Source organism: Schistocerca serialis, chromosome 3, assembly GCF_023864345.2.
Source record: "Schistocerca serialis cubense isolate TAMUIC-IGC-003099 chromosome 3, iqSchSeri2.2, whole genome shotgun sequence".
NCBI lineage: Eukaryota > Metazoa > Arthropoda > Insecta > Orthoptera > Acrididae > Schistocerca > Schistocerca serialis.
In genome coordinates, this window is record NC_064640.1 from 405,202,686 (window position 1) to 405,226,595 (window position 23,910).

At 39.6% G+C, this 23,910-nt stretch overlaps 1 protein-coding gene across 3 annotated transcripts in view; it reads right to left on the minus strand.

Annotated features, from left to right (window-relative positions):
• LOC126470261 (dual specificity protein phosphatase CDC14AB-like) overlaps positions 1-23,910 on the minus strand; it is a 242,951-nt gene that overhangs the window by 103,161 nt on the left and 115,880 nt on the right. For all 3 annotated transcript variants that reach the window (XM_050097992.1, XM_050097993.1, XM_050097991.1), the window contains exon 8: positions 12,286-12,373. In XM_050097992.1, the coding sequence (XP_049953949.1) occupies positions 12,286-12,373 (88 nt within the window). The remainder of the gene's footprint in view (positions 1-12,285; positions 12,374-23,910) is intronic.

Sequence of the window (23,910 nt, forward strand, 5' to 3'; positions counted from 1 at the left end):
CTGTCTTTGTTACTTGCATATCGTATATCACCAACTTACATATCAAAGATTGTGAAACGTACTGAAGATTTTATGAATAAGACTGCTGACTATATTGAAGCCATCTCCTACTGAATCAGATATCAGATGCATTGAACAAGAATTTTAGTATAAATGGAGAATACCTAGTTGCTTTAGTTGTATGATGTAAACCATGTTCTCATAAGAGTGGCAGAGAAGAGTGGGTCACTGGTTTTTAATTACAAATTGAGCCTAAGTAATGAAAAGTGTGAGGTCATCCACATAAGTGCTAAAAAGAATCCATTAAACTTAAGTTACACAATAAATCAATTGAATTTAATAACTGTAAATTCAACTAAATACTTAGGAATTACAATTACGAACAATTTAAATTGGAAAGGAGACATCAAAAATGTTGTGGAGAGGGTGAACAAAAAGACTGTTTTATTGGCAGAACACTTATAAGATGCAACAGATCTATTAAACAGACTGCCCACACTACACCTGCCCATAGTCTTTTGGAGTACTTTTAGTAGTCCTAATGCTGTGGCACCTGATGTGGCTGACGGCCTGATAATACTGGTACGTCGTTTACACAACTTGCTATACAACAGTTATCTTGAAGAGAAAGCTACTCCATTTTGTAGTTATAATGTTAATGAAGCAACCAGCCAAAGCAACATGCTTAGCTTTTGTCTTTTTGGAAGATTTCTAAACAGAAATGGATTTCAAATTAGAGACAAACTTAAAGTTTTCTTCTGCAGTGAATATGGTTCTGGGGTATGGCAAGAGGCAGCCATTCCCAATGGATTGTAAATAATGGTTTATATAAGATAAAACATACACCCTCTTGCATTTTTGACATACTCTTACAACAATTTTCATAAACAACGTGTATATGAATCTATTCATTAATAAAAAACAGCTTTAATACACTTTCTTGTTTTATTTAACTCCTGTGCTACACCTTTCCAGACATTATCTTTCACTAAGACATTTCTGTGTTCTTCATGTCATGCATCATAAATTACTTAATATATTCCCACACTTTACTAACTTGTCTTCATCGAAGTCTGAAAAATTCACAAACTCGCTGATGAATGTATGTTTGGGCATTAAAAGCCATCTCTGGTCTCTATGCAGTTTGGCGGCAGCAGTACAACAATTTCCTGGGTAGAGGTGCTGTCTGTCACTAAAGCTGGTATATAGCACAGGTGATGCTGTCACCTTGTTCCACAGGCCTCGCATTGGAAACAATGAGAAGCAGTGGTGTTGCTTGTGGATAGTCAGTTAAGTCTGCGGTTGTACTCGGAATCACACATAAACTAACTTTTGCTTGCTATTCTATGGTATAGTCAGGTTATTAAACAAAGAGAGTTAACATCTGGACCCACACAGAACACTTTGAGATATTAGAAGACTCAGGCATCCATTCAAAGTTGCAGTTTGCCACAAATCCAACAGTTTTCTAAATATAGCTCATGTCAGTAAGCACGGAAAATTACTCTATTGCCCCCCCCCCCCCCCCCCCCTCCCAACCTTTCTGGACAGAAGGCAATTAAGGCAATTTCCCTTTGAACTATATCGTACTGAGGAAACAAGTTGGTATTCCTAGCCTTCATGATACACGTAGCATAAAATCTGTTACAGTATTTACTCTAGTTCTGAAGGTGTCTCGCAAACCACTACTTTCGCAGATTTTAGTTCCCACACTGAGGAAGAAGGTTGTCCACATGCTTTAATGTTGTTGAAATCTAAACTAAATATTTTCTTCTTCATAGTTCCACACATCACTTGGAGAATATTAAGCTAAAGTAGTGATAGCAAGATGAATTCACCACTGACTGAGTCTCATCTCCAGATTAGCTCTCAGCCATACAAGTACTCACTACTGTTGTTAGTGGTAATGTTCAGCATTTGCTCAACAGCTCCCATACTTGTATTGTTTCTGTAAGAAGGGTAATGAAATTTAGTAACTTTGTCATCCCTTTCTGCTTCTACTTTGGTATAACCCTATGCACTAGTAACCTGAAATGCTATGAGGTTGATGAGTAGCACATTACGTTCTTGATAGCTGTACCCCTGTCCCTGATCAAGTGGCATTCCTTATTCTTCTACCAAGGGAGAGGGCCCTTTCCTTCACCACATGATATCTGTTTTGATAGCTTAATCCCTTTTACACATTCTGCTCAATGAATAAATGTCTGTCTTTACTGAGTATTTAACTATTCAACTTACTAAGGATGCTGGAAGGGGGAGGAGGTGCATCAACTTCCTTTTCATACGCTGTGATACCACATCCATGTTTCACATCACCTCTCCATTAAAAACTGGTATGACAATATAGCTGATAGTTAAAGGACTACACACAGGATTAGTAGTCTAATCTTTCACCTAATAAATCTTGTCTTAATACTCTCTGAAATATGAGTTAGCCAAATGTTAAAATGTAAATTTGCATTCTTTACAGCTCATCACTGATGATTTAGGTAATATCCTTCACTTCTATCGCCTCACCTTCCTCCTATTCTTTACCTCTCACACAGATAATTTCACTTTACAACACATCAGCATTAATGAAATTAAGAGCTTTGTGTCTCAACCATTACTGTGTTATGTACATGGACTGAAGAGCAGATGCTCCAAAAACTACATTGCCTGACAAAAAAACTGAAGCACCCAGAATATTATCAGATATCAATGTACTACACACACACACACACACACACACACACACACACACACACACACACACACCAGCTGGTATGTACAGTCTTAGACACTTAGACATAATAATTGACTGCTGGCCAGCTGCCACAGAGTCTAAGCCCAAGTCGTTAACTTAAGGTGGCCAATAAAACTGACTGCCCCTGACAACGCCAAGACTGGCCATCTGCACAATCTGGCAACACTCTAAGATGCAGAAGTGTCAGGCGGAAGTGTTGTCTACTTCTGAGATGATTATGTGTTGTATGAGCCTTTTGTTTAGCGGTAATCATCGTGCATTCTAAACTTATAGTCACATGTTCGCGTCCAACCTTATTTCCCCCCCACCACATTTTGGCCTCACCTAAAGTTATGAATCTGATTGAACACTGAAGATAATTCTTTTCACATTCTACCCACTAGTAGTAACAAATACTTCCAGAAACATTTCTGCCAGGTAGTCGTGGCTGCAGTGAGATTAGAAGAGTTTACGCTCGAGCCTTTCCTTGCTCTGCAGCAGCTAGTAGCCAACAGCCAGTCGCCACCTGCCGCCTGAACATGGCGCGACGCTGTCAGTGTATGTATCAACTGTCAGTTCGAATTTGAAGTTGTAGTTATCTTCTTGCAGTTTAGCACTGGATTTTGCATACTTGAAAATCATGAACTATGGTTAAGCGTTGCAAAATGGGGTCGCATGTGAAAAAAAAAGGTGTAACATCTGCAACACAATATCTATTTTTAATATAATAGAGGGGTGAATGCAGAGGAGGCAGCTCGAAAGATTTGAACTGTGTGTGGCGCGAGTGCTTTTGGGAAAAATACTCCAGAAAAAGATATTCATATTTCAACAAAGATTGTTCCGGCATGAATGATTTTCCACATTAAGGAAGTCTCGACTACTGATATAAGTGATGGATTACCGTTTAACCATCATGTGACATTTGCATTCAACAGGTAAGTTTTAGAAGTCTGGTGTAGGAGTACTGCATGCTCTAATTCGAAACAACAAAAGTCTACGGAGTGACTACTATTGCAGTTTTGCTTGAGACACCTTTAGGTCACAGTCTAAGAAAATCGACAGACAAAATTACATCACTTGTGCTACTGCATGATGACGCACTCTGTTGATTTGAGAAACAAAACTGTCCAGGACATTGATAGGGAAGTCATCTCCAGGCACTTTGTTCCTCTGATCGTATACATGGAAACCTTTACCTTTCCTACTCTTGCTCAGTTTTAGATGTTGTGAAAGAATATACTGTTGTTGATTAACTTCTCTTTGATGATTACTCTTGTGTTTAATAAATTAATGGAAAACACAATTAAAATATTCACTGTACTAATACAAATTAAATTCAACTTATTAGAGAAACATCACTACAGCAGTCTATCTTAATAAAGCATTAAGTGTCTGTAAGATGATTGTGCCTATTTTAACATGAATTAATACAATATTAGCCGCTTTTGACTTCGAAAAAATTTGTATTTACTTCATGTCCTTTATCATACTCAAACATTAAGAAAATGTGGCAGTCCATAGATAACATTATGTATTCACAACAACAAAAAATATGTCGGCAGAAAACAAAAGTGGCATTATGAATTTTGCAGTACCATAAGGTTTTCGCTCTGACACTAAGGGGTACTGAAAGTAGTAAGACGAATTTTGCTCAAGCATTGTCTATAGCTTCAGCTCGTGGTTGTGGGTGGCAAGGGCCGAAATATCCTCATTATACGTCAATGAGTCTTATTCGCATTTCTGTAACTAGGTTTAGGGACTACAGTGTAGTTACATGTAATACAATGATGCACTGAGTGCAAACAAAATGTCATAAATTAATAACTGCGACAATTATTTGAGTTTTACTGTTTTAATTGGACCGAAACCTTGAAAGTGTATTCACCAGACGCGATTCACAATTTTGGAGCTCCTCCAGTGGTTGAGTTGGCAATGTATCTTTGCTATAGAATATTATTTATTATTGAGATCACTGTCATTTGCACACCCTCCAGAAGACAGGCATGACCTGGCTTCTTGTTGTCACCTTTTCTGATGGATATTCTGCCGTTACTCGAAACATGAAGACTTAAAGGTGAATTCGAATATTTCACATGGCGAAAAATATTATGTTTCTATTCTTCCAGCTCTAACACTGTTACAATAAGTGGTAGAAAAGTGCCTGTGAACCAACAATTAATAATGCAGTCATAATTAGTGAAATCTGATAAACTCCATCTCTCATCCGATAATTGTGAAAATTACTTTTTTCATCTGCACAACACTGCAGTATGAACTCAAGGTTTTCGTAAGATTCCTATACTTAATTTCGTTGGGATCGTTTTCAATGACAGTAGAGGAGGAGAAAAACCATCTGACTTGAAATATAATTTTCCAGCTGGATTTGAATCTTTGGCTACAGTTGCAGTAGCACATCTAGTGAGGTATCAATAATGCGAGCATTCACTCATTGCTGTAGTATAAACTAGGGTAGAAAGAAGCAGATTTCCCACAAAGTAAACGATGAGAGATGCTGTAATTAACATATAAAGTAATCATCTTGCAAACCTAAATTTTCCAAATCACTGTCACTAATTAAATGTGAATTGTTCAGTAAGTTACAACTATATCTAGTGAAATGAGTAGGTTAATGCAGTTCCAGTCCACCACTATCACTGAGTTGACAAACATTTTCCAAATAGCACGTAAGAGGTGTGTGTGTGTGTGTGTGTGTGTGTGTGTGTGTGTGTGTGTGTGTATTCGTGGTGTCTTTTCTTTCGGTCATGTCCGAAACAACAGACACCACATATATAAGCATGCATACAGTGTTTCAGGATGAATAGTAGACATTTTAGTATCTGGTGGTATAGAAAACTGCATAAGAAATTGTATATAAATGGGTCCACTTTTTATTGAGTACAGAGATAAAGCTGTTAGTATGCAACTCAAACAAACTCAAAACAAATGCAAATTACTTTCAAAGTTGATTTTCAACAATTCCTCCACCAACTTTCATGCACATTTGATTTCTCTTAATGACATGACATGTAGCTCTTCTCAGGTCGTCTTTGTCTTCTTCTATGAAGGCTGCACTATTCATAATCCGAACAATCAAGTCACCTCGTGGGTTTACTTTTTGTTTGTATACTTCATCTTTCAACAATCCCCACAGGCAAAAATCCAATGGGATAAGAGGCAAGGACCTTGGTGGCCAAGAAAAGTGCCCACATCTACTGATCCATCTTCTGGGAAATGTCACCTGACGACTAGAATGTGCAGAGCCCCATCATGCTGGAGGAACATGCGCATTCTTGTAGTCTAAGGAACCTCTTCCAATAATGCTGGAAGTTCATTTTCAAGGAAGTGTAGACAATGGGGCCCTGTAAGGAGCAACAAACAAAACGAAAATGCATTGAACCAGGTGTATGCACTCAATAAAAATTGGACACGTTATATGGAATTTTTTCTGAAACTTGTCTATACTACCACCTGCTACAATATTTACTACTCCTCCTGAAAAATCCTATGTAATTATTCAGGTCTTGACGGGCCATTAAAAGTTTTCAGTGCTAGACTCACGTCATCGTCCGAACAGTGTAGCTGCGGGCAAGGGGAATAATGAATAATGGAAAGTGGGGGGGGGGGGGGGGGGGCGGGGGGCGGACGTTTACCACATATGTGGTATGAAGCAAAGACGGGAATTTCTGTCTGACAATGAGTGTGTGTAGATAGATCCTGCAGGGAGGTTGGCTGTTGTGTCCAGATAGTGCAATGGTCAGCATGTCTGCCTAGTAAGGGGGAGGTCCAGGTTCAGACCCCGGCCAGGCACAAATTTTCATTTGCTGCCGTTGCTGTATTCCAACACCCTGTGATGGTGTGGACGTCTGTCCTTTGATATTTAAGATGCAATTGTTTTTTGAAGCAATGCAGGTGATTTGCGAACATTTGTCTTGCATCAATGTAAGGGGGACTGTAACAGCATCCATTCCTTAGTCATTTCTTTGTGACAGCACTTATCCATATCATATACAAGCAAATTAGATTGTACTGCATGTTTAGTCAAATAATGAATGGTCAGTATACAAGTATTTATGAACAGTAGAAGCAGGATTGCAGCGACCTGATCACTTAACCAGGTGCGACATAAGAGTACCTGTGTAGTGAGCCATTTCAGCTGCACAGCTGAAACTAATATTTATCAAGCAGTTCACTGTGTAATAAATGTAATACCCGCACGATGGTCTACGTATTAATACTGTATCGTTAGCAGCTCGTGAATTGAGTACTATGTTTGTTAACTCAGATTACTCAAGCTGATGCCAAATAAAGAGAAGCGACGACGCCACCACACTATCTTTACTTAGGTAGTCTGTGCTACATTATGTGCACCACCATTAACGTTACTGTAAGCAGTTTGACAGCATAACACCACCACATCCACAGACAACCTGTACCATTATCACCACACAGTTGTTATTCGCAGTGATTACAAGTTGCTGATGATTGTCAAGAGTAGCGGAAAGCGCCTTGTGAATGTGAAGTTCCATTTGCATTACACCTAGGACAGAGAGCATCCTCAACAACTGTAAAAGGTAACACAGAGAAGGGAAGATTCCACATTTTGTCTCGAGTTCTTGCAGTTTGATATTAATGTAGTTCCCTATAGTGTCACACTAACGGATTCTTTTGGCTATCGGAATACTCATATGGGAATTATCAAAGTGTAATTGCTAGAACACTCAGCTACCTTAATAACACCTCATTTTGGATTGAATGTGACTCGGAAAGTGATGTTAATTTGATGTTTTCGTCCGTCTCCTGAGGACTTACTGAATAAAGTCTGAAGGCACTCACAGTTGTGTTGCCTGCCGCATAAATTCTGTACAGTGCAGTGGCAGCTGGCAATCATTGCTGAATACAGACATGTGCAAATATCTTAATAGCTCTAGGGGAACTCGTCTTTGTTGCATTATTTCCATATCATAATTAGCACAATAACACAAGGTTCATTCTGCTGAAGAACTCAATGCCTGCAAGTCCTTGAATAAGAATTTGTGAGCAGTAGTAATGCATGAAAGGAAACAGACTGTTGGACAAAAGAATGAAGAGTTCTCTACTTTTTGCATTTCCAGTGGGGCCTACAATAAGAATTTGGTGTGATATTACACTCCAGAACCCTAAACTATTTATTTTTCACCACATACTGAAACAAAAGCTATGACATGAGAAGAGGAAATGACTTACATGCTTCTCAGTAACTTTAGCTTTTGTGCTTAGTTTCTCAATTTCATACTAAAACAAGGGCGTTGATGTCAGAGGAAGAAACTGAGTATACACTTCCAAGACATAATATTACCTTGTGTGCTACTACAACGTGCATGAAAGCTCTGCTGTTAATTTTTGTGTGTTGGATAAATTTTGAAATCACCTAACAGTATTTTGTGAGAAGGTTCCTATTTTCTTGGGATTCAAATTGAGTGGACATTTCATCACTGGTTAATATTCTGATGACTAATAACATGATAATCGTTCCAATTGCTCTGGGGCACCTGTGATTAGAGTCTCACGTTGGTTACTATAAGAACATACAGGCAGTGATGTCCGCTCACTGCAGTCAGAGCCAAGGCATTTCTTTCTGTGTAAGGGGGAAGCGTTTGCTGCAGTGTCCACACTCAGGCAACATAAACAAATCGCGGCGGTGTTGGGCACAGCTAATCACTGCACTTGTTGCGAGCTGCAACAAGAGCGCACTGGAGTTAATACATCTTACTTACTTAACGTAATATGCAGGACATGGGTTGGATAAAAATTCAGTTTGTAGTAACTAGCCATTGCATTAAAATACTTTACATTTATATTTGATGCAATATTTATTGTTGCTTGTCTCTCAGATTGTGCGTAAACACGAAAAAAACACACACAGTCATCGATTCCAGTGAAAGCGATAACTGCTGCCTGTTGAACAGCACATATGCCAATCAATTATGCAGATACACTGCGACCGAAAGGTGTCTCAGTTGTTGCCAACAAATTCCAGCTGTGATGGACACACCCTTGGGGAAGAATCTGTAGTGCAAAACACACTTCTGGAGCTATCAGATGGAAAATATTATGTTCACACTACTCTTTGTTCCAGTTTACATCTTTTGATAGGGCTCAGCCTTTCATTTCTTAGGAAGTTAATGATGAAAGCATCATAACACGTCACCAGTAACAGTATTGCATAGGAATGCTCAATGAGAGACCTGATGACGTTCAAGCATAACTGCAATAACAGTCACTCAGTTGATTTTTGTTATTTCGAATTAGAGCATGCAGTACTCCTACAGCAGACGTCTGAGCCTTGCTTGTTGAATGCAAATATCGCATGATGGTTAAAAGGTAATCCATCATTTATATCAGTAGTCGAGACTTCCTTAATGTGGAAAATCATTCATCCCAGAATGATCTTTGTTGAAATATGAATATCTTTTTCCGGCGTATTTTTCCCAAAAGCACTCCCTCCACACACAGTTCAAATCTTTCGAGCTGCCTCCTCTGCATTCACAGCTCTATTATACCGAAAGTAAATACTGTGTTGCAGATGTTACACCTTTTTCCACTTGCAACCCAATTTTACAATGCTTAACTGTAGTTCATGACTTTCAAGTATGCAAAATCCAATGCTTAACTGCAAGATGATAACTATAACTTCAAATTCGAAAATGACAGTTGACACATACACTGACAGCACTGTGCCACTTTCACCTGGGCAGCACCCAATCTCAGGTAGCGGGTGGCGTCTGGCCCGTGGCCGCTGCAGAGCGAAGAAATGCTCGAGTGTAAGCTCTTCTGATCGCAACACAGCCATGACTGTCCAGCGGAATTGCTTCTGGAAGTATTTGTTATTACTAGTGGGTAGAATGTGAAATGAATTATCTTCAATGTTCAATCGGACTCATAACTTTAGAGAAGGGCCGGGAAAAAAAAAAAATTATTAATAATAAAAAAAGACACACAGTTGGACGTGAGCATGTAACTGTAAGTTTAGAATGCACAATGATTACCACTAGAACATGGGAAGACAAAACACAACAACATCCCGAAAGTAGACAACACTTCCTCCTGACACTTCCGCGTCTTACAGTGTTGCCAGATTGTTCAGCTGGCTGGACTTTGCGTTGACAGAGGCGCTCGGTTTTATTGGCCATCTTAAGTGAACAACTCGGACTTAGTCTCCGTGGCGGCCACCCGGCCATAAGATTTTGTGTGTAAGACTGCACATGATGAGAGTTTCAATTCTCTGTGACAAGTAAAACAGCCATCAGAGTGCATTAGTGTTGTTCGTGTTTAGTGTTGTTACCAGGTAGGATATATAAGGCACATGGACAGCATCAGATGAGTGATTGCCATGAAGGACAAGGATGTGCCACGCACACATATAAGACGCTGTTATCAGTACCTGCTATAATTTGAAACGGGCTTCACTGTGCGTCTCCATTTGGCCAGCTGCTTGAATCCTGCAATATCCAAGATTTATGGCGCATTTGGATGTGACAGAGGCCCAATGTTTGTCAGGAACGGCACATGACAGCAGGTACACTTGTTGTCAAAGTCCCATTTGACCAATTCTGACCATCACAAGGAAAGATCACCCTACTGTGGCCCAAGCGTACTACCTCCATCTCTTCGCCTGCCATCCAAGAGCAAGTAATGGTTTCCCTGCAACATTCTAAGTCACTCCACACCATTTGTTGGAGACCAACAGTAACCAGACTAGGGAAATACCATTCCATGCGTAGGCTGCCATTAACACTTCAACACTAACAGCTGTGCAGAGTCACATTATGAATTAGAAGCATGGACTGCTGATGAACTGTATCATATTTTCTTCAGCAATGAACTGTGGTTTTGCGCTAACCTGGATGACCTCTTTCAGCAAGTCTAGTGGCGACCTGTGGAGAGGTCCTATTCTTGCAATTTTCTGGAGAGGTACAGTAGTGTTATTCCTGGTGCAATGGTAATTGGATATGATTTCAGATCACGACTAGTAGGTGATATGGACATCCTATGTCCTCCTGTGTTACCTGTGGTGCCATTTTTCAACAGGACAACACCAATCCACACAGGGCATGTGTCTCTATAACCATCTGCACGATGCTGAGGTTCTGCCACGGCCACAAAGCTACACAGATCTGTCCCCGATAGAACATGCAAGTCCAGCTTGGATGTCAACTCTGTCCCAGTTCCAGTATCCAAGATACCAAGACCAGTTGCAGAATTCATGGATCAATTTACTTCAGGAGAGAATACAAAAGCTTTATGCCACACTTTCCAACCAAATCAATGCATGCAACCAGATCAGAGGGGGTGCAACATCATACTTATAAATGGGCTCATACTGACATGCTCTTTTGTAAATTTGGCTCAATTTTGTAATCACTGAAATAACATTACATACCCTCTCAGCCCTTTAAGTTTTATTTCATTTCCTCAGCCCTACAGGCTTCTTCTTCTTCTTCTTCAGGCATTTTGTATCTGTTTCTAATACTATTTTTATTTTCTGGGTTCCATGGTATTGTGTATGAGAAGGCTATTGTTACGTAGTTGTTTGAGTTGAGGGATCCTACTATCATACTGGATCCTTTACGAAATTAGGTCGAGTGCTGGTGCTTCTTGTCAGTCTACTCAACTAGTGGTACTATTGGTTCAACCGATATCCCATGAAACACCGAAGAAACAGTCATTCACTCAGACAGAGACCACCATAACTAAAAAAATTTAATACAACTGAGTAGGTAGTCACAATACTCAATTATGTCATTCCTGCGCAGCTTAATGGAGATTGACGATTTCTTTTCAGGTTCTACCAACTTTCTGATCCAGGTAGTTAAATTACGGTATCTGCTCACTGCAACACAAAACATCCAACATCCACACCCAAAATGGTCAGTGGAGACTGTCCAAAGCTTTATAAAGCATTGGCAATGCTCTGCAACTGTGAGGTTGGTCTCAACACTTCCTACCCCCCCCCCCCCCCCGCCCCCCCCCCCCCCTCTTCCAGGAAGTTTCCCCGTAGACATTCATATCAGCAGACAATTGATTGGTGGTCACGTACTTATCAAAAGCTACACAGTGGTTGCAACAAAGTTAGAATTGGTATGACTGTTCCCACCACTGGCCTTATGTCTGATAAGGTAGAATATCATAGGACGTGCAGGGTTGCACACCGGACATTTATTTTTTTCCTACTATTTCCACTACTACTAACATACTATTCATGCAAATGGTGTACGTACTATTAGAGAACCAGTAGTATTTTGATGGGGTAAGTTGCTTAATGAACATTTGTTTTATGTCAAATTCTGAAATTTTGTATACATGAAAGGTTATATGGCATGTACACTTCACCTTTTCAGCATTTTTCTGCGAAATTATAAGAAACGCTATGAAGACAGCGTGTGTATCCTTGCCTATATAAGCACAGAGTGAAATATGAGATATGTGAGGTAGCAAGATTACCACAATGGTCTAGACAGGTAGTATTTTATGGAAATATACTCCTTCATTGTACTAGGTAAAAATCTTTGAAATGCACATACCGTTTTCTATTTTTGTTTTTGCATGAGGACCACAGAAAGCGATAAATTTTTGAGGCACAATCCAGTTCAAATCACCATTTTCAACACGCTGGAAAAGAAAAAGAAAATAAATTTAAAAAAAAAAAAAAAAAAAAACAGGAAAATAAGTTGAAAGGAAATAGCAACAAGTACATTTCATGTTTAGTATTTTACAGGGAGTCTTCTAAAATTTGTCCCTGTACTGAAATAAAGACACATACTTGTGTACATGATATACACTACTTCTGCTCTATGTCACAAGATCTTACCCTTTTTTCTTGGGCTTCATTTTATCACAGAATTCACCTGGAATGATTTAGAAAAATGTTGAAAAATCAAATTGTCTCAACCAAATACAGAGATGAAGAAAGCATTTAATTCTTTTTTTTAATAATAAGCACACACAACTCATTGTTTTTGAAAATATATAGAAACACAAAGAGTAATGCAAAAAGGAATCAGTCAGTGCAAGGAAAAAAAAGAGAGACACAGAAAATTGCAAAAGTTAATAGGGACAAACATTATGAGGCATGTGACATTCACAAATGAATTGGATTGTGCGGCCTCATCCGCTGGAGGTTCGAGTCCTCCTGAAAACCTACATTTCTTTGAATCTAACAAAGCACTGCACTGGTCCAACCATTATCCATTCATCTGGCTTTGTGTCCTGCTCATTTCCATTTTATTTACATTACAGCCATAATTACATTTTCCACTACCATTATTCTCTGAGCTATGTACTTTTTTGCCTACTTTCTCCCCATAATTCCCCTCCCCCCAACACTAATTATAAATTTTCTGTTTCAGACATGAAAGACGATTAGTTTTAAGAATGGTTTACTTTAATAAAGCACTTAAAAGTTTTTATTCTTCCATTTATTTCTTGACCTTCACATCCAGCTGTCCTCTAAAAACTGCATTAAATAAAAGACTGATCACTTTCTTCTGTGACTTCATTATTTTGAGGCATTTCTACGTGGTGAATGCTTTGATTAGGTGCACACCTGTATAAACCATTTATGACATACTATATTACACTCACAACTTGGATGTGCACTGACCACAGCACACATGAAGTTTGTTTGGAAATTTAAAGTGGTGGTCCTCTCCTCTGGTATGAAATCAGTCTGGTGCACCATAAAACATTGACCAAGGAAATAATTTTCAGGCCTACTTTCAAACTTGCTCTCTTAACTACTTCTTCAGCTGCACCAGAGGCAAACAATACAAAATTTTTCCCAAAACAAAGGTTTTCAGAATGAATTTTCACTCTTCGATGGAGTATCTGCCAAGACGATCCTATCTTCCAGAAGTACTAGTGCTGCAAAGTATGCTGGAGAACTTATGCAAAGTTTGGGGAACAAGAGATAGGTAATGGTGGAGGTAAAGCTGTTAGATCAGGTTATGAATCATGCTTGGATAGCTTAGTCAGTCAATTAATTGCTTATGGAAGGCAAAGGTCCAGGTTCAAGTCCCAATCTGACATACGGGTTTGACCCACCAGGAACTTTCAAAACAAAGGTTGTTTAGATAAGATCAATTAACATACATACATTTTTTGTTTCTCAGCTGAAGGGCCCAAACACTTCCTTTACGACTGCTGAGAATTGTTGTGGTGATATGGAATCTACTTTCCTGGCTCCCGTTCCCAGTCTAAATTTCTGACTATCATTATGAAAGCTGTAATATTGATGTGTATTTTCCAGCATATTTCGCATTACATCAGAATATGCCCCACAGAGGTATAGAGAGTGGTTCCAATGTTACTCAAGGTAAGGAGTCCAAAACAAGACTAAATCTCACTGAGTGGAAGCCATTGGTAGAAGTAATTATACAGAACAATTCAAAACTTGGGTCACCCTTCAATGTGATGTGAACATAAATGTGTTTTGATTTTGGTGCCTTGTTTCCCATGGCCTATTAGGATAGATTTTGTTAAAACCCAGCCAATGCTTTCTCAAAATACATGAAACCCTGGCCAAGTGGTAATTCACACTCACTGAACAGTTGCAGTTTTTTCATTCACAACATGTAAGTTGTTCAGTGTGCTATATCCACTTCCAAATCAAAATTGCTCTTTTACCTGGTAACATGCACTAAAGACCTTGCTGTTGTGTGCCCCCAAAACCTTACCACCACCACATTTCCTGATAAAATATTTTTCTATAAAGTTGGTGATAATTTTTGTATCTTTTACATTACAGAGCGAACACTCATTGGTTTACAGTGTTTTATGTCTTCATTTTCTCCTTTACTGTGAAAAATGACAGCATCGTTCCAGTTTTGAGAGAATTTTCTTTCCTTGTACATATTTTGTAAATACTTTTGTGAATTTCTTTATAAAACTTTTCCTCCTGGTTTAGTAATTTCCGACATCATCTTCTAGTGCCTTTCTTTGTCCATAGCTCCAATGGATTTCTACAGCTAATCTGTTTCTAATTAATCACTTGTACTATACAAATACGCAAGGAAAGCCTTGACTGCCCTTTTTTTTTCTTCAAATAGTGCTATTCAGCTCAGAATTTTCTATACAGCTGCTCCAATTGTTTTCTTTAAACTATCATCTGCTATTAAGTTTATCCATTACAGATATTTTAGAAATGTCTATTGAATATAAATACACAAAACTCCTACCAGTCACTTTTTTGAATATTCAGTTATTCCATTAACTAGTCTTTAAACCTTTTCAGGCTCATTTTCTGATGTTTTATGTTTATTTCAATAGTGTGATGCTGGGTACTGGCTCTGTTAAAAGTAGATAGATAAAAGGACTTTAATGTATTACCTCAATGTTTTTACAGCAAGTTGTATCAAAAAATGAATTCTGTTACTTCCTGCGACAATAAGGGCAACTTCATAATTGGCATCCACCAGGCAGCCTCCACTGTGATTGACAACTGGCCACAGATAAATCACTTTTCACTATGAACATAAATATGTACTGACTGTCACAATATATCTGCCAGCATACAGCATGTTCTATACAAAGATCTCAGGGTGAGAAGCCATAGTGACACTTTAAGAATGTACAAAAGGTTACAAAATATTTGAAAGAAGATAATTATGAGGTAATAAAACATTTTAAAAAGGTTATAAATTATTTCAACAAACAGATATGGTACAAATGAATTGTTTTCATTTTTGATAATGCCATACCAAAAAAGGCCAGTTAAGACCAATATAAATTTTTCTAATATGATTCTGGGTGGAGTATGGACATTTTTTCCCCTTCATACAAATTCAGTGATATATGCAGACGTATTGGTAACCGTAATTCTCAAACAAAATCGACATCACATTTTTACAACTAATGATTGCAGTAGCCACCAGAAAGATCGCGGGAGGCGCACATCGGCACGGCGCGTCATGGACAGTAAATGCCGCAAGTAAAGTCCCGTCCACCAGAGGGCACGCGAGAATTCGGCCACGCCCTCTGCCGGCAGAACAACAACTCAGGCAGCATGGGCCGTGTCCAGAGTTCCTGGTCTACACTATGTGAAGTGCGACGGACAGCGTGAATCATGTTAATACAATGATGTTCTATACTTCAATATTGGAGGAAAAGTTCACTGCTTGAAAATCTTTTAGTCATTGTTGCCTTGTGTTGTTCTAATGTGTGTTTCGAAATGGAATATCTTCCTCTACGTCCACATTTCCATGGGGCAATACAAGAAAAGACTTAACAAGCTTTGGAACATTTGGATACTTTAGCTCTACTGATGATGAGTATCTTTTTGAGATCTGTTGCTTCGCCAGTAATTGTCAATACCTTTATCTAAAGCTAGGTCATCCTTTGCAAACTGTAGAAGCTTCTGCTCATCTAATAAATATTCCTGACAGATATTGAACAGCACCATTTTTGCAGCCTTTAGCATGTCACTACATCTTCTGCTCTTTTTTCAAAAAAAAGTCTAAAAACCAAAACCTTTCAGTGGTGCACTCGATAAGCAAGTCTTTTCCATTACATCCAAGCTGAAATGTAATGCTTTTGGGCATTCTTTAGAAACCACAACATCTCATAGTCTTACAGTTTACTAAGCTCTTTGGTTATTTGTCCACTAACTACTAGTTGTTCAACAACAATGGAAGGAAGATTAGGGGTTTCATGTCCCATCGACATCGAGGTCACCAGAGATGAAGCACAAGCTCAGATTGTTTCAAGGATGGGGAAGGAAATCAGCTGTACACTTCCAAAGAACCCGTCTCAATATTTGCCTGGAGTGATTTAGGGAAGTAATGGAAAACCTAAACCTGGAGGGCCATACGCTGATCTGAACTGCTGTCCACATGAATGTGAGTCCGGTATGCTAACCTCTGTGCCGCATCGCATGGTAGGTTCTTAGTGAGAAAGAAGATTACCCAATGTAAAGGTTCATTATGAAGAACTTCAGAAATAGTCTGAATTTTTCTCAAAGAATAAATCTTCAAAACACAAGCCAAAAAGGTTTGAAGTATATTTTCTGTTTCTATATGCAATTTGTCAATCACACGTGTCTGTCTTTGAAAATGTTGTGTGAACTTATTGAATAGTTCTGCAGATGAAATTGTGAACTAAGTTTGCTTTCATTGAAGATTTTTTTAAAGCTTTCACAATTACATTGTATGATCTGGACTGAAAAACTGCATAATGAGGTACATGCTTAGAAAAGTATTACTGAATGTAATCCCACTGTTCCAAAATCCTATTGGCCGAAGGTTCTAAATCAAGCCACCTTGTGGTCATATGGCTAAAGAACTTGTGATGTGGAATGTTAAACTTAGTATGAAGTCCACCAAATTCTTCTCAGTAAATAGGCCAAGCATCAAAATAATGGTAAATATTGACAAGAAATTTGGATGCTTCTTCACTGAACCACACCATTATTAGAATTGAGCTCTACCAATCCCAGGATTCGACAGTTTTGGTACAGTACATAATGACATAGTAAATGTTAGGATTACCAGTAGGATTGGTAAGGAAAGAAACATAAATGAATTCGTGAGAGAAGCTGGGAGCTGACGACTTCTCTTTGTTTTTTGTCTATTTGTTTGTTTTGGACATAATTAGAACCACACATTGTTGTGTGTCTGTCCATTGTGTATTTTATATTCTTACAAAATGTAAATCACATTTTATAAGTCATAAAAATTAGCTGCTCGCATAAACTGTGGACTTTTATTTAACCAAAGCAATTACTTTTCATGCAAGCATAATTACTGTTGTTATTTTGTACTCAACAGAATGAGAGTTTCCTGTTATAATTAATAAATGCATAAGTTGTTCAGCAATAACTTCTACATGTTTTATATAAGCTCAACGAAGCAGTGAAGCGGTGTTTTACTCGTGGGTTTTGAGGAAATTGCATTTTCTAACACTATATTATGACTTTGTACTTAAAAAAAAAAACACTAAAAATTCCTTTGTTTCAGGTTACGAATCAACAGTTTTCTAATAAAACCTGAACTAAACATTGACAGTTTCAATTTTGCTACAAATTCTGTTTACTTTTAAAATGACAGGCAAGAGGATAACTACCTAGAATAAAAATATTCCGTAAGTTATGTGGCCCTTAATAGATCTTCACTCAGTTTCTACGCAGTTCACCACTTCTGGTTTCTAGGGAAGTCTAACAAGACCCTGGTCGCAAACACAAACAAATGGGTTGAAATGAGATAATGTCTGATAAGTATGCACTTTAACTAATGTGCACGTAACGCCATTACAATCTAAACTGACCAAGGTTACTAGGAACACTACTGTAGTCTATGCTTACTTATCATAGCCTACAGAAGACTGCAGTAGTTCTAAATCTCTAGCCATTATGAATTGTATGATTGTTATAAGTTTCAGTGTTTGTAAGTTGTCTGCCTCAGGTCTCCTGGACATCACTATACAAAACCCCAAACACTCTTTTACAGGGGATAGGTCTGTCTGATCCCAGCAAAAGACAAGTTGGCTTCAGATAGTGCTTCACGTAATTTCTGATTGAATGTGTCCCCATCTGATTTGGCAGTAAAGAAAGTTCTTAGGTGATGCTTTGTTATGCAAAACTATCTAGCCAAAATATAATGGTTGTTTGTCAATCTTATTTATGTTCAAGATTGGTAGTTTCATCAAAACTCAATGTGTAATATGATGAACATGCTTCTTTTAACTTATGTCCTTGGAAATGTTGTGCCTGTCCATCAGTTACTAGGTATCACATTTTATTAGCCAAAAGTGAAAAATGTTTGGAAACACTACCAGGGAACATCATCTAAAAAACGTTACAAATATTGTTTGACAAATCCACAGAGTAATTGGAAATCACTGATTTCACTGTCTAAATCAAATCAGCAGTAATGGAACTACCCTTGGTACATAACATCTGTATTGTTGATGCACGTACCAAACCCGAAGATAGAGTCTGATCTTAAAGTTCTAAATGTAAATTATGTGCTACACATTTAGTTTCAAATTTGCCCTTACATTTTGTTGAAAGTGAGTGGTTAAAATTGTCTAAAAGCCTTTTGTCTTAAAATTAACAGAGCAAGAAACCCCATGTAAAACAGTTCACTTTCACTAACTTTTTCCCTATGCAGAGATTTTACTTTTCAAATGGTCTTTTCAAGATAGTTACCATGGAATTTGCATTTTCCCCTCTTGAAACGTTTATTTTCAAAATTGAACACACTATCACAACCGCAACAATTTTGTTACTATCCAGCAAAATTAGGTACTGGAGCAAAATAGAAGCAGTTTTAAAAGAGGAATATTTGACACTACTAACAGTCCCGTGAAACATAAAAACCACTCAAAAAATCAAAAAGAAATAATCTTTCTTAATTTTCAGAAGCCCCTCAGGTTATATTTTATTAATTTCATCACTGGAATATTTCAAATAGTTAAATGAATGTACAAGAACATAGAAACTTGGAAACAAAAGAAAATAACTTATTTTCTTCCTAAAAGGTGACAAAAATGTTTAAAAAGGTGACAAAAATGTTTAAAAAGGTGACAAAAATGTTTAAAAAGGTGACAAAAATGTTTAAAAAGGTGGCCAAAGGTGCAGAATGCGGATGAAGGTGCGAAACGTGGCCGAAGACGAGGAATGCAGTCGAAGGTGAGAAAGGTGACCGACTCCTCAGCCAAAGATCTTCACTCAAAGATATGGCATACTTCACTCACAGTCAATTATTCGGTTTTGTGTGCGTATAATGCAATTGATGTGTGGGCAACAACTTTGATCTAAAGCAATGTTAACAGGAATGCTGAAAGATAACGTTACAATAGTTACAGAGACTTTCAGTTACATTACATTAAATTAAAAATTCTAAAGTCAGTTGCTGGCTTGTTTCTATTCTCATGTTAATATTTTCTGGAATTGTTGGCTTATGGTAGATACAGATTTGCAACTAACATAATATGTTCAAGAGTGGTTTTTTCCCTCACAGTGGGATGGTTAGTTATTAAGCTGAAATTTCTGCTTTTGATTATTATTGGAGATTTTTAAGTCAAGATACTTAATGGCATCTGGTGTTTTATGTTCTACCATCCTCGCAATAGAATTTAACAAAATGTGTCTCTATGAAAACCTGACTCCAAACTATATCAGCATAAAAGTAATAAGGCAAATCATGTCAGTCAAGATGGTTGGTTCATTTTATTTTAGGGTGCAAACACAACTAAGATCATACGCGCCCATGTCAGAATCACAGAACACGAAGATGAAAAAGGGGTTAAATAGGACTACACGTTAAGCTTAATCAGCAGAAGGAACGACAGCTAAAAACAGGGACTTGGAGAAATGTCCATAAAGTATGCCACAGAGACAATGGAGGTCCTGAACTAAAGATTAAATGTCCTTTGTAACACTGTTATGGCAGATAAAAAGTAAAATGGGGTCAACAGACTATGCATCGTTTGCTAAAACAGCTGATAACCCAGATAGCAAACATAAATGACAATGTAAGTGGCTAAGAAAATGTCATTCCATCAGGAAATGGCAAACCGTCAGATATGGCAAACCGTCAAAGATTGAGGACAATGAGCATAAAGTGGTGGGGGATTACCATTTGACAGACAGCAATGGCCAAAAAGACAGTGCCCAATACACAACCTAGCTAAAGTGAGCTCCTTGCAGCAGGATGCCGAGAGGTGGTCAGCCAAGTCGCTGGGAGAGGTTCAATTCCCTGGAGCTTGCTCCCACGAAGGGAAGACCAGTGGTAATGCCAAAGTGACATCACTTGCCAAAAAACAGTTGGTGGAGTGCACCACTGACACAGGGGTCGGCCAGGGAAGGTATCACACGGTGACACCATTAAAGAGGAGCTCCAAGTCAGCAAAGGAGAAGACTGTTTGCCTTTATTTGATTTCTTGGAGCCTTTGCAGTTGGCATATGACGATTCAACATTTGTTGGCTGGAGGATCGTAAAAAGTCTTTGCGGGAGTATTCCTTCTGTCCTTTTCGGCCTGCCGTTTATGTAACAGGTGACTTCGCCCCATGAGGTGAAAGTCTGGTGCCTTGTTGCAGAGCTGGAGGAGGAGGAGGAGGAGGAGGAGGAGGAGGAGACAAGGATGCTACTGTGACAGTGGGTGATTTTACAACCGTAGTGCTGAATTTCAGGTTGCATGTCTGCGTGGCCAGTTCTTTCCAGCACTAGATGTAGCAAAAACAGTACTGTTAAGTGCCGGATGGTAAAACACAGGGTTTCCGACTACCCAACAAGTTGTGAGCTACATGGTAAGGCACTTTTTCTTTTACCCAGATCTCCTGGACGGCCTGCTCATCGAGATACACAGAGCAATCTTGGGAGGAGACTGCGAGGTCACTACTGCAATTGATACAGCGGGGTGAAGGAGGCGGACAATCGCCCTTGCGAGCATCCCTACCAAAGGTTACACATTTGAGTGTGGTTGTAAAGATGACACTGGTTCAGAATGTGCGGTCAAACTGTGATAACTTTATAGTCTACTTTGATCTTTGATAGAAGCACTACTCTATCAAAACGTAAGAAAAAGGGTATGTGTGAGCACTAAGTACGCATCTACATTTTTCATCACCCCATGGACTGCAATGATGCCCTGATCAGAGAGGTAAGTTTGGATTTCTGCCTCGGTCAGACCATGGAGCAGCCTAGTGTAAATAAAACCACACAAAGAATTCAGCATTCGATGGGCCTCAACAACAGGGTAGTCATGGAGGAGTGAAGCTGCAAGTAGTTGTTGCCCTTGAGAATCAAAAGTAGTCTCCAAAAGCAAATTGTCATTGCATAAACAAGAGCAGGAATTCACAGGGCTGGCAACTGCATCAACACCTTTCTGAATAATAAACGGCTTTACTGTAGCTAAGGACTGATAGTCTTCAGTACGTGAAACCATGAGGAACCATGGTGCAGCTTTGAATCATTAGCCTCATTCTGTTTACATTTAGTAGACGCAGAAGCAGACTGTGAAGATGATGATTAGATCATTGTGAGAAAATAGCCCACAATTGCCAGTGTCTCCAACGACACGCTCCTTCTACCTGCTGTAGAGCTGAGTTGTTCATAGGTACACAAAAGAAAGAAAGCATGCTAGCTTTCAGATTAATCCTTTGAAGAGGTAAAGTAACAAACAAACACACACACACACACACACACACACACACACACACACACAGTGGGAGAGGGAAGCAGGAAGAGGGGCTGCTAATGGCTCGAAAGAAGATAGTCAGTTTCCCAGCGGAATACTGGAGCGGGTGGGGAGTGGCAGTTATATGCGACAAGCATGTAATGTACGAGAGAGTGAGGACAGTGGGTTACCTGAGATTCAGACCAAGATGACTACTGGAGCAGAGGATGTGTTGTGTGGATAACTCCCATCAACAGTACCAGCATTTCGACAGCTGCTATCGTTTCCACACCAGAAAATCCCTCCCCTTCAGTCTAGCCACCCTTGGATGACATATCTGCATAAACAAGCACTCCACTGCACAGTATGCTGAATGCCTCACAAAGGTCTTCACAGACGAGCTATACCCCCTAAACCTAATTCAGAAACAGATCCCCTGTGCTATATCCTCACACCCCCAATTCTTCCAACATCCTCAAGAATCAGCTACACAGCAGTACCCCTCTCGTCACCCAGTATCACCCTGGATTGGAACAACTGAAACATACTGTTTGCCTGGGCTTTGATTATCTCTCATCCTGCCCTGAAATGAGATACATCTTATCCAAGATCTTCCCCACCTGCTCCACGGGTGTTCCATCACCCAACCAACCTACAAAAAAACCGATTTCATCCTTCTGCTACTCCGACTCTCAATCCCTTGCCACAGGGATCATGTCCTGTGGCAGATCATGGGTGAGATCTTCCCAATCCACCCCTGCAGCACCTCCTACTCCAGTCCTATCAAAGGCTTATCCTACCCCATCAGAGGCCAGGCTCCCTGCGAAAGCAGCCACATCCTATACCAATTCTGCTGCAGGTTTTTACGTCTTTTGGACTACCAACCAGTTATGCACTAGGATGAAAGACCACTGTCAAACTGTTGCCAAGAATAAAATTGACCACCTGGTGGCTCAACATGCAGCTGAACACCACATGCTCAATTTCAATGGCTGCTTCACAATCTGAGCCATCTGGGTCCTTCCCTCCATCACCATCTTCTCCAAACCAAGCAGACGGGAGTTAGCCTTACTAACCCACTATCCCACACCCTCAAACCCACAGTTCCCCTTCTTCCATCTTGTCACCCCCTCCCAAATCACAGCCCCACATCACCTTCAGCGTGCACCAGTCCCAACTGGCACCAACAATCAGGCATTACATACCTAGCCCATATAGCTGTCACCACTCCATCCCCCATTTCCAGCCAAGAAACTGACGCCTACCTCTGAGCTCCTAGTCACCCAACCCCAGTCTCCCTCCCTGCCTCCCTCTCGTGCTGCCGGCCGGAGTGGCCGTGCGGTTCTAGGCGCTACAGTCTGGAGCCGAGCGACCGCTACGGTCGCAGGTTCGAATCCTGCCTGGGGCATGGATGTGTGTGATGTCCTTAGGTTAGTTAGGTTTAATTAGTTCTAAGTTCTAGGCGACTGATGACCTCAGAAGTTAAGTCGCATAGTGCTCAGAGCCATTTGAACCCTCTCGTGCTACCCACCCATCCCACCCGACACTACCCCGACCACAACAAGTCCCCCTGCCGAAATACAGCATTGGCACTGTTAATCCAACCGGAACCGTAGGCACAGGCGTGTGTGTGTGTGTGTGTGTGTGTGTGTGTGTGTGTGTGTGTGTGTGTGTGTGTGTGTGTGTGTGTGTGTGTGTGAGAGAGAGAGAGAGAGAGAGAGAGAGAGAGAGAGAGAGAGAGAGAGAGACAGTTTTACTATACCTCATCGAAGGCTAACTCTGAAAGCTAGCAAGTTTTCTTTCTTACATGTGTGCCTATCGACATCTCAATGTTTCTGCGTTTCAGTGGGTGGTCGGTCTCCTTTGATCCAGAAGTATTTACACTCAACTTTTCACCAACATTTAATCCTAAAGTTCTGGTACTTACTGTTTCTAAATTGAACATTTTGTTTGTAAGGCCTACCTTACTGCTTTGTTAAACGAAATTGTGTAGTAAGATGCAGGCATGGAGGTACATGAGCATGCTCCATGGCCTG